We start from the raw sequence: 12,240 nt of genomic DNA, 5'->3' as shown, positions 1-12,240 counted from the left end.
AGAAATTTACGTAAACGTGAAAATAGAAGTAGGATTGTCTTACAATTAGTAAATAGGAGTTGGAAATTGTATTTTGCGATTATTCTTTCTTGATACCGAGTACATTGCCATTAAATAATTGATCAAATAAAATAAGTGACGTAATATGATACTGTATAATATATTTGCTATCACGTGACAATTTATTCTCCATTTGTATGATAACTCAACTTGTGTATGATCGATTGCAACTGAATGATAAAAAAGTAACCATCATTTCCGGTAACCGTATTCGGGGCGTATCACTTTTCGTGCTCGTACACTCGCTCCAGTAGTAATGTTAACCGCATACAGAGTGAGGCAATGCAAACCTGTTGACAAGCAACCGGAAGCAACACCTGCGATCCATGTAATAATCTGTCATGCCGCATCACGACGCAGCCTCGTAAACTGGATACATATGTAAACTATAAAATATACCTGCACCCCAAACGCGAATCTAGATCCAAAAATATTACAAAGTTTATTATACAAAGTTTAATATACAAAATTAATGTAAAAGTAAATAGCTTAAAAATTACTATTTCTTAATAATGTTAGCGCAATACAATAGCAAGTGTTGTTTAATTACTTTCGCTTTCCTAAATTCGATTTTTTTGTTTAAAAATGCACATTTTTTATTTTATATTTAATGTGCATGATACATTTATTAAAATTAAATAATGGGATATCGGTTGTAAATATATTTAATGCTTCTTGATTTATTGTAATTCTGGATCTGCATTATAACCAGCGCAGAGAATGTTCCGCGCAACGCTTTCGCACGATATATTTCGATTTACGACACAGTTCGAAGTTGGTGCATGTTGGCCGCCAAAGGAAGTTTCGACGCACACGTGTATGAGAGGATTAATAATCTCATGGAAGAGGAGACAGCGGAATACTTTGAGTTGTCAAATTATCATCCCTGCATATGTATAAGCATAACGGGGACGCGGTATAACATGAATACTTAAAAGCGCTTTATACTTTCTGAACACGCGTAGTGCGACAATTTACAACGACATCGGCTGTTCCGTATCGTGTATTTCGGAAATAAGCCGCAAGCATCTTGCATATACACTTGTTCATTATATTAAGCAAGAATTATGCGTGATGATGAAAACTGGATGCAAATGAGAAAAATTCCTAATTTTCATAATTAAGAATAATTCTCATTTGTATATTCGTATCTCTCAGCAAAAAAAAGGTACAAGTATATTATGCCGCGGAGCGGGTGGATTCAAATCAGTTGTGCGATGCACGTTGAGATTTTATGAAATATACAAGAGATAGTCGAGAGCGCGTCGCTCCTTTCCGCTTTCAAATTCGATCATGCAAAGAAACGCGTCACAAAGGGCGATTTGTACAAGCTACTTCTTCTTACGGTATTCCACAAGCGACGAAGTAGCGTTTTCGAGATATTTTATCTCTGCAGCACACCGAATACATACATACATACACCACGCACACGTACACACGGTCGTAGGCATTGTCCAATACATTTCGAATGAGCCAGCCATTCCGCGGGAACTGCCTGCGCCACGACACGATAATATTTTTAACACATTCGGTCATAAAAATTCCATCTAGCGCCCCGACAGTCGGCGCGAATTTCTCGATCCCGCGCAGCCATTCGTGCGCCAAACGTCACCGGCAAGCCACGTCGACACCGTATAATATTCTCGGGCCAACGCACTTCGGTTTACGATCGGTGGTTCGCAAAGTCGTTACATATACGTTTACGCGACAGTAACTGGCCTGGAAGCGGCCAACCCGGGAGAACTGCAACAACTCTTGCGACTTACGTAGCGACTCCAGCCGCGAGACCGACGGCAACGACACATGGATGGACAATGATGGCCATCGACGACCTGTGACCGTCCATGGGAAAAGCGATCCACGGTGTAAATCGCGATCGAGTTTCCGGGAAATCGGAAGCGGACGGAAGGAGGCGCGAAACGGCCGCGATACCGTACTGGAAAACGGAAGCGAATCAATTCCCGGCGGAGAAGTTTTCGGCGGCCGGCGAACTTCGGCAATACCGGAGCACGAGGGTGCGCAAACTTGCGACACCCATCTAGGAGCAGCAACCGATTCATTCTCATGCTCGTTCGACCGTTCGCGCTTTGACGCTCATGTATTAAAGTGCTCGACCTGGGCCAGGAAGTAACGGGTGACCGCGTCCACGTTTTCATCCACCGAACAAGATAAATATCGATCAGAGGGTGGCGTGCGGCTTATCCAGAGTTTAATGAACCATTAATGTCGATTAACGCTGCGTCCGAGCAAAATAAAGTCTTTTTTTTCAAATATTCGATGATTTTGTATAATAAATAAATGTAATAAATCGCGTTATTTGAATTTCTATGCTAAGAGAGTAGCGTCTGACTATATTCTGTCCTTACCTACTTTATTATTCATTTTATACATATCCACCATTTTCTATAGAATATATTTGTTTTCTCGAATTCTTGGCTCCTACTTCTACCAAAATTTCGTGGAAATAGCATTTCCCAGTGTTCGATATTTTGCAAAATTAATGTAACTCTCGTCGTTAAATCTACGCATTGAACGCAGCACGACTAGTCGATAAATACTTTATTGCACATTTACTCGCAGCATTGCAGTACCGCCTTCTATAACGCCATAATGTTGAAGCGATATCTACACTATGTGTATCTATTATAAATACTCCAAAGGATACGCATACACACACGGCCACATACCGATTCACACACATATTGATGTATTAATATAATGTAATAACCATGCTGCTTCAGTATGCCGTTTCGGACTGCAATGCTGAGAGAACCGCGTGAGCGTAATTTCCCCTCTTTATTCACCCTTTATAATATGCGCGAAGGGTGGATTGCGCGACGCGATATGCGTTGCAGCCATTACCGGATTCGGTCGTTCCTAATCTGTACTAATCATACACGCGTGCGGTAACGTAATCTCCAATATCCTCGGTCTATATTGAATGTGGTCGCCAGAGGGAAAGCTGGAATCTCTACGCTTTGGTGCGGACGCGCGCGCCGACTGCTCAAGTGACTCGTTGCGATAATCAAGATGTACTAAAGCTAAAGCTGCATATTACTGACAGCAACGCCTGTCGCCAATTAAGCGATGTGAGAGCGAGAGCACTTAAGCGGATGGAATTTTCGCTTAAACATAAAGCCGCTGATTGCGATCTTCAAGGACTGCCTGGCTCGGAGACTAAACCTTGAGTGTAAATATTGCTGCAACATGATTGAAACAAGTGTCTGAGAGGGCAGCTTGAAACGTCTCAGTGTCCTGGAAATATAATTTGTTAAAATCTCAGGGGATATTGATTCTGTAGGCTAGAGTACTGATGAAGATGCGGTTATTTATATTGTAATAAATTTGTATGATATCGCAGTTTAAAAACTAAATTTTCTGCGTGCAAGTAATGTCTTCTGACCATATTCTTTCTTTGTTCATGTTACTTATTTTAATTACTTTATATCCTAGATTACTTGCTCCATTCTTTGATTGCAAGAGAGCACTTTGCAGAATATACTAAAAATATATAAGTTTTTGCTGAAAAATGTTTATGTTATTATTATATTATTACAGCCTACAGTTGATGGAAGGTTTATGTAACAAATCATGCAATATTTGTGTCATTAATAATAAAAGTTACGTAAAACCCAATTACATATGTTCTAATCATGCTTATTTTATACATGTTAATATATATCGTATATTTCAAATTTGTTAATATTAAATATTGGATTACGTTTGGCATCAAATAATCATTTTGATGAGTTATAAATAACATGATTAAATACGGACTATTTCAAATATGTTTAAAAATAAACCATTATTATTTGCGTATTACTAATTGTGAGAATTATATCAATAATTATTTTATCCAATAATCATCTGCAAACGTTATAAAGTTTGAAACAGCGCACGATGGAAGAAAAATATTTGTTAACCATAACGAATGCGCACGCGTTATTAAAATACATAACTTAATGAAGGGAATAAAATATTAAAACTGTTAATATAGATATTTATTATAATTATGATCAACACATTAAACCTACTAAAAACATGAGATTTATTTTGAAAATTTAAATAGATTTATTATAAGATTTATTATGAAAACTTAAATGAATTTTGTACAATAAAAATATCACGTAAATCCTTTTCCAACCAATTTTACAATATGGATTTTAAACAATTATATATTGCAATTATATGTATTAAATAATTATTATTACTATGTATAACAATTAGGATTGTAGTTTATAACTAAGTTGCTCACATGTTTATGTCATGTTTTGGTTACAAATGATCATAAAAGAATGTCATCAAGAGCCATCTTAAACCGTAAGAATTATGTATTAATAAAATAAAATAAATAAATAACTATTATATCAACAATTATTATAATATTTCTCAAGTACAAGTGTTTTAATTAAAGGAAAAAGCGCAGAATTTTGTGTTAACTTGACTTGACATTAACTTCAAGTTCTATCAAACTTTTACAGATGGTGCCATTGATGGAGGTGAGTCGACAAAGCAGAGCGACGTCGAAGCTTACCAAAGGCCCGCCAAGAATGTTGTAGCACAAACCGGCGGAAATGCGCTGCTGCCCTGCCGATTTAACGGTCCCGGAATAGTAAGTACATATGTACGATGATGCGCAAATATGTACGTTTAATATGGATAGACGCGCGCAAAAGCGCGCGCATATGTGCGAACAGCACAGACCGTGATACGTCTGCATGCGTTATACACAACCAATACATATGGAAGAAATTTCACTTGCACATATGTATATCGCACACATATGGAACGCAGCTGATATATGTATATTTATTCTAATTAAAATGCTCTTAATCATGTTGTGCCTCGGAAACGAATACGAATTTTTTTTGAAGTATTAGGTAACAAGTATTAGTATAACAGAAGAAGGAGCTTAAACAAATACTTTAATCGATGGTGTTGTCGATGCTCAATATCTCAATTAATGTTAATTTATTAGTGCATAATGCCCTTGTTTTACGACTTGGGCTTCTGATTACATTTTTTCATAAACACCATAGCTAAACTACAAACTTAAAATTGTAGTACATGGTAATAATTATTAGTTAATATAGTCAAAAGTTGACATCATAAAACATATATACTTTTATGGTATGGTCTCGACAAGCTACGTATCATATCAGTGTGCGTTCGAGATGTCGGGCAATTTCGAGCAATAGGATAAGAGTTTCTTACTCTCGCTCGGGTGACTTCGCATCATTGACGATACGCCGCTCAAATCTGAATACACATGTAATCACTAATTCGTTTTTGTTTTGATTTATTCTGATATGTATATATACAGATAATAATCTACATGAGCTTTTAAAGATGATCTCAATTCTCGAATTAAATAAATTGTCTTAATTACGGGAAAATTATTTCGTGCAGCGTTTTCCATGATTTCTTTTCTCTACTACTGTAAGGCATCTTCGGAAATATGTCGTCTGCCAAATCGGCAGATTCCCTGCAAATCGCACCCCCACGGAGAATATGAATTTTTGCGTGCAATTTTATTTCTTTCGATATCCACCGAGTACAAGATGACAGTCTGCAAAGAGGAAAACTGGAATTCTCAGCGCACCGGCCACATCCGCACTTGTCGCTTTTGCAATATTAATGCCCTGAAATTGCATCCCAACTGGAAGATGGGACCACTCTTCTTCCATCCTGCTTCTCGTTCAACCTCGTTCATGACCTGAAAGGAATCAGGTCGATTAAGCGAAGCGCAATAATGGCGCAACGCGGAGGACCGATCGTGAGGATTATAAAGGTTTCCGGAAGGTCTCAGTATCCATTATCGATAACCTCCGCAATGTGCGCAATATTATTAAACGTCTGGTGGAAGACCGTCTTGCGAAGTTGCGATATGCAGCATATTGCAGTACAGTATTGAAGTACACTAAAGACGTTTGATAAGAGGAAAAAATTATTTATTTAATCAGCTGTTCCTCAAGAACCTTAACTTTAAAGCTCCTTCCATTAAAATGTAGAAAGAAAATATTTCTAATTAGATATCTCTAATATTTACGATGATCAATTGATGAAAAGAGACATATTTCTGATATGTAAGATTGTGTTCGTATAGAATGCCGATAAAACGCATTAATGAACTCGAAGAATGGATCTTCGATTTAAGTATGAATTTTAGAAACATTATTGACGCATTATCGTTGTGTTATTTTTATTTGTATTATTGCATTTGCTTGTACAATGCGCAAACGCCACGGGTCATATCACGATTCCGTTCGGAACGCTTGCGGCTTAAATAGAATATTGCGTTTGAATCGCTCATAATACAAACAGGCGGAGCGATCAGACTTGCGGCTAATGATCAGGTTGGCGGTCAGGGTTATTGTTCTACCAGGAATCTTAGAAGCTTTATGCAAAGGCACGGTTTGATAAATAATTTTATATATATATATTTGATAAATAACTAGAGAGAGAGAGAGAGAGAGAAAGACAGAGACAGAGAGTGAGTAAGCGAAGCTGGAGTTAGAGTCAGAGAGTATCTGAGCAATAATATCAATCAAATGCAAGATAATAAATCCAATGGAATTGATTTACTCCGTTTATCCGCGAAATTTAATAATAACAAAATTGCATTAATTTACTATCGTATTAATTTCTACGTTATACATTGCTATGCCTTAGACACAGCATATTATATTGGCATTTATTACGATTTCTTCAGGTTTCTGTACAAAGTATGCTTGTTACAGTTATTGTTTTATAATGATCAGTTCGCGACGTGACCCAATTAATTTCGATCTTTTCTCGCGCCATTTGCGCGACCGCGGGCAATTAGAGAGGACCGAATTTAATGATAACCGTCATTGTGTCAACAGAAATGTCGCCGTGTAATTGTCAGTGCGACCACTGCCGGCCAATCACAATTAGACCCGCCTGCACGGTAAATTCAACGGCTATGTCGATCCAATGCGCGGTTAGCCGTTTGTCAGAGGCCATCAAACTACCAGCGGTCGCAAAAAAATCTAAATTAATTCCAACCGCTTCTCTCTCTCTCTCTCTCTCTCTCTCTCTTTCTCTCCCCTCTGATGGCGACTATTACGCGCGCTTTCGACGTTGTTCCGGTGAAATAACGCAATGCAATTAATACGATCGGAACTTGTTCCGAAGTTAAAAATCAGGCCGATCGTTTACCCGAGACGAGAGCAAATGATTGAAGAGAGTACGCGTACAATCTGTAACACCCCTCTGCTCGCCGAGTGTCCGGCAGACAAGGATGGATTACTGCGATAATCAATTTTGTCTGAAGAGGATATCATACACACAATCGCAACAAAATGAGATCGCCGCGTCGGAACTTGCTGGCAATTCGCGCTGAACGAAGTAATAATTCTCGATTAAAACGCGTTTAGAGTGTCAAGAAATAAAGTCGGATTATCGAGTAATTTGCTTAAATTGTTGACGTATCTGTCATTAATTTCTTAAATTATTTCTATCGCGTATTTATTCGTATTTTACTGTCAAAGCTTTCGATATCGGATAAATGCATAGAACAGAACGCTAATTTGTGGGAAATTTAATGAGCCCTTAATAAGCGTAATGAGCAACGTAATGAAACAGAAACGTCAATGATAGAAATAAGATTATAATTATATAAAAATTTTATTTTGACAGTAAAATTGTAGATGATATGTAACGTCACGTGAAATGATAATAAATATTCAAAAATAATTAATACGCGTGGAAAGTATATTAAAATTGAAACACCGGAACATCCGTTCAATCTCTAGAGCAATTTTTAATGAAATATGTATTTCGACAGTAATATAATATTAATGTTTAACAATTATGAAAATCATATTACCATCGCGATCTGCTTTTCATAGTCTCAAGCAAACATTTTCAAACGTAACAGAAGACAAAGTTGATTTCGTCATCTTACGCGTGCCACGCTGTATGCATGTATAAATATAATATATGAAAAAAAGAAAAAAGTACCTCATTGGTTTATTGATCTGCGATGTCTCACGTATCGAAGCTACATCCTATAATAGTCAGCAAGCGATCGATAACGGCACGACAAAAAACTAACAAGTGCGGAATGAAAAGTAGATACCGCCGGAATGACGATGTCACTCCCGCGGTCTTTGAAGTGCCAAATTCCGGCACTTCATTCGGCGCCAGCGAGGAAATTGCATGAGAGAATTACATTTCCTTTGTCCTTTAAACCGGAGAGTATCGCGGGTTACCTTTGACCTGTCGTTGACCATTACCATTCGGGCACAGGACACGTCCGATTGAGCGGCCGCTTCTATTCGCTGTTGTGACAAGACCCGCGCACACTCACGTGGCGAATTATGTGCCCACATTACATCAAATTGCGATACACATCTAAGAGATCCTCGATGACGTCTCTTTATCGTCGTGGACGTCTCGCGTCGCGGAGGAGGTAAAATTGAATAAACATCGGGATGTTAATAAAATCCTCGAATTAAAATATAATTGAAAGAAAGCTCGCAAGCTTGAGGATTATTAAGAGAAAACGGCGCATTGTGTGCGACATTTAAATGGATTTCAATAAAATCTTCCGCGTGAATAATAGTGGGATATCCGACATTACGAATTTAAAGAGCGCGGCACAATGTAAGCAATAATAAAGCTTTGTAAATCGCGAAGCTACAAAAATCGAACGTTTCAGACTCGAGAGTCTTCAACTGTAAATACTGAACGCATCAATGTGCACAAAGCACCTCAAATTAATATTGTACAAAATTGAAATAATTCCCTTTAAACATGCAGCGTCTTATATAAACAAATTACGAATACTACCAATAATTATTTGATATCAAGCTTCCCGAGAATGGAGCGTGCAATCTTGACATGAAATCGTATTGCATAAATGTATCAATGTGCATCATTTAAATCACGTCGGACATCCTTCGAGTCAGATCTCGGCGTCACGTCGTTCGTCAAACTGTTAAGCGGAATGATCCAATTAAGATTGAATGAGAATGGCGAATAAATTGCACATGGACACGGAAGCAGTTTTGCGCTCGGTGGCGTCATCCGCTCGCTGATATAATTACAGTTTGAGCTTCGGTACCATCGGTGACATTAGCGCGACGTGCGAGACTGGAATCTGAAACTGCTTTTTAACACAAGTACCACGTCCGGAACAGACATTCGGATAAAATTAGCGTAATTCTTAACAATTCGTCGGCGTGTCAATTTATATTTACGCGATAAAAGCTTCGCGCCTGTGTTCTGATTGATACATCTTTCATGCGTTCAATTTTTCATACATGTCATTAGAAGAATTAATATATTTGCTATGTGAAGGTTTTTGCTGGTCGAGAAAATTGAAAATTGTGGAATCGAAATATTTTAAGTGGAATAAAGTAATTTTAAGCTTGATAAGCTTGTGCAAATTTCATACGTGAAATATTATGACCAACGATATTCATTATCTCTTTTTCGTTTTATTACTCTTCAAATTTGTTGCGCCAAGAATCTCCCGTCGTGGGAAATTCTTCGAAATTTTTGACGACGCGGCGAATGTTAAGCTATATAATATTGTCTCGATCCGCGGATTTCGCAACAGCTAATCTCGCGTTTCCACTTTTCCGGCTTTCCGGAAAGTTGCCGAAGTTTCGCTAGTCGGTGAACAAAGAGTAGAGATCAATTTCACGCCCGGGACGCGAAAGTGGGGTAAGTGGGTAGATAAAAGTGTGAGCCCGACGTCGGGCTGGCTGCCTAAGCGAGAATGTGATCACGATAAGGTGCGAGAGGGAACCGGCGGAGACTCACGGGAGAGCGCAATGGCGTGAGAATCGGTAGGACTCGAAATTTTCACCCCCCTCTCTCTCTCTCCCTCCCCATACTCGTCTCGCTGTGATTCTCCTCTTCGCCGTCCTCACCACCGACGACCTCGCCGTCCATCCTACCGCCTCCTCAGACCGCCTCATCCCGCTCACCAGCCTCGTTTGGAGCACACGTGCCACTGACAGCAGTTAATTACACCGCCACCGGAGTCAAAGAGAAAGAGAGAGACAGAGACAGAAAGAGGGGGAGGAAGAAAGTAAGGGACAGAGAGACGGGGAAACGGAGAAACGGTGAGTTAACGGTGGGAAGGAATAGCACCCTGGACAATTGCATGCCGCCATCAAAAGTTGAAGTGACCGGAAGGACTCCCTCACGGCGTCCAGCACGTTCGTCTCTCGGTTTAAGCGCTCACCACCGATTTCAGTGGCGCCCGCAAAGCTGCCGGATGGTCCGAGCAAATGGGCATTTGCCGAGAGAGAGAGAGAGAGAGAGAGAGAGGGACGTAAGAAGCAAGAAATAGATATTGATGGATGGATTCCGAAAATGCCCAGTGCTGATGTATTAAACTATGTATAATGATTACAATGGTTATACGTATATATAATTATATAGTTTCATATAATTATTGCAATTAATCCGCGGAGATATCGTGAACTTTGCTGCTCCCACAGCGTGCAATGAGAACGTCGATAAAAAAAACGATAAAAAAAATATCGTGTTCAGGTGGATGCAATGCAGCATCGATAAAATTACAGAGCGAACGGAAGTCTTCGTATTTCATCGAGCATCATTTTCTTATGGTTCCGAGCGTAAAATATGCATTAATCTACAAGAACGGAGAACGCGGAGCCTTCCGCTGCTTATCAATTTACTCGCATTATTTTCTGATGATAATACATCGCGGCACAATCGTACGGCACTCTGGAGAGATTCTACCCTGTGTGATGCCGCGCAGCTGAAGGTATCAAAAATGCAAGCGCCCACAACGACGGAGGGATGGCATGCGAAGAGGTCGCACGGTGGTCGCTCTGTATCGCACGCGGATGACAGTTGACCACTGTCGGCGCGGCACGAGAAATTAAACGTTTGCTCGACCTAATTTCCACGGCGAACTGACGACGGGGATAATTGCACGGCAGTCCGGCCTGCGAGGGGCTGTGTCAAAACTTGGCGAAAGGGCCGCAGCGCGGGAAAACAAGCAACTTTTAATTGGAAACCCGTACGCGCGCGACTGCTGCTTGCCAGCCGTGAAGGCTTCCTGGTTTGCTTCAGAGCGAGGCAATTAAGCACGATCCCGCGCGCTTTCCGCACCTCCGAACAGACGATTAACCCTCGCCATTGCATGCATTTTCTCGAGCCCGCAACGCGAAGATACCATAATACCGCGGAGAACCGAGCGGAGACATGAAGAAAGTGCTTGAAGTTTCCCTTTCGCAGTGCTTTTGGCATTTCTGTTGTTCTCCAAATGGCGTACGTATGTAGATCCTTTGTTTGTAAATGGCTGTAGGAAAATGGAGAAATTTGCGTGGGATATAATTAATTAAGCAGAGATTTTATTGTGAATAACGCGTGTGTGAAGAATATTTCTGTCCACTCTTTTAAGAAGATTAAACAGATAAGTGAGGCCGAAATATTTAGGATTCAGAGAAGAATAGATTATTTATAGAATGCATAAATTTTGTGTAATATAATAATATAATGTCAAAAATATAAATACATATAGATAGTCAGTCTCAAGACAAGATTTTCATACATGATATAATCTTTCTTCAAGTGTTGATCTCAAATATTTGTTGTGCCTTATACGCGTTCCATATAAAGAAATATATAGAATAATCTTCGCAATAATCTTCTCATCATTAAATAATCGATGTGACCTATTAATTCAAGAAAGAGGTAGAGGGAGAAATGCATTAATCGTAACGAGCTCATCTTAAACGACAAAGCGATAATTACTATCGCGCAGTCTTGCAAAGACAACAATACATTATTTCATTGAACAATCAGTCTTGCATTATCACTTCAAAGGACGATCGCACGTTCACGCAGAACGTCTATTGAAAATCGCGTTCGGATTGCGCAAGCAGAATGTAGCGGTCGTGTACATCTATAAGCTCAGGAACGCGAAGAAAGGAAGACAGGGAAAGAAAGAGAGAGAGAGAGAGAAAGGCGGAGCGAGAAAGAAAATCCTTGCATGCTCTCTAGAAAGGACTAAGCCGGAAGACACGTCATGCCTCGGAGGAATTTATTCGTTCTTTGACGCATGCACGTACAAAGTCACAGGGAATACATTTCACTGTACTTCTCTTTTTTCTCCTTATCTATTTATACCCCGAAAAATCGATTTCGAAATCGATTGAGGACATGGAA

At 39.5% G+C, this 12,240-nt stretch overlaps 1 protein-coding gene across 1 annotated transcript in view; it reads left to right on the top strand.

Moving 5' to 3' along the window:
• The window catches only part of LOC105277614 (tyrosine-protein kinase-like otk), a 94,617-nt gene that overhangs the window by 53,515 nt on the left and 28,862 nt on the right, over window positions 1-12,240 (top strand). The window contains exon 3 of the mRNA XM_011336088.3: window positions 4,542-4,672. Within this exon, the coding sequence (XP_011334390.1) occupies window positions 4,542-4,672 (131 nt within the window). The remainder of the gene's footprint in view (window positions 1-4,541; window positions 4,673-12,240) is intronic.

This window comes from Ooceraea biroi, chromosome 7 (assembly GCF_003672135.1).
Source record: "Ooceraea biroi isolate clonal line C1 chromosome 7, Obir_v5.4, whole genome shotgun sequence".
NCBI classification, from domain to species: domain Eukaryota; kingdom Metazoa; phylum Arthropoda; class Insecta; order Hymenoptera; family Formicidae; genus Ooceraea; species Ooceraea biroi.
This window is presented reverse-complemented; position numbering and strand designations above follow the sequence as displayed.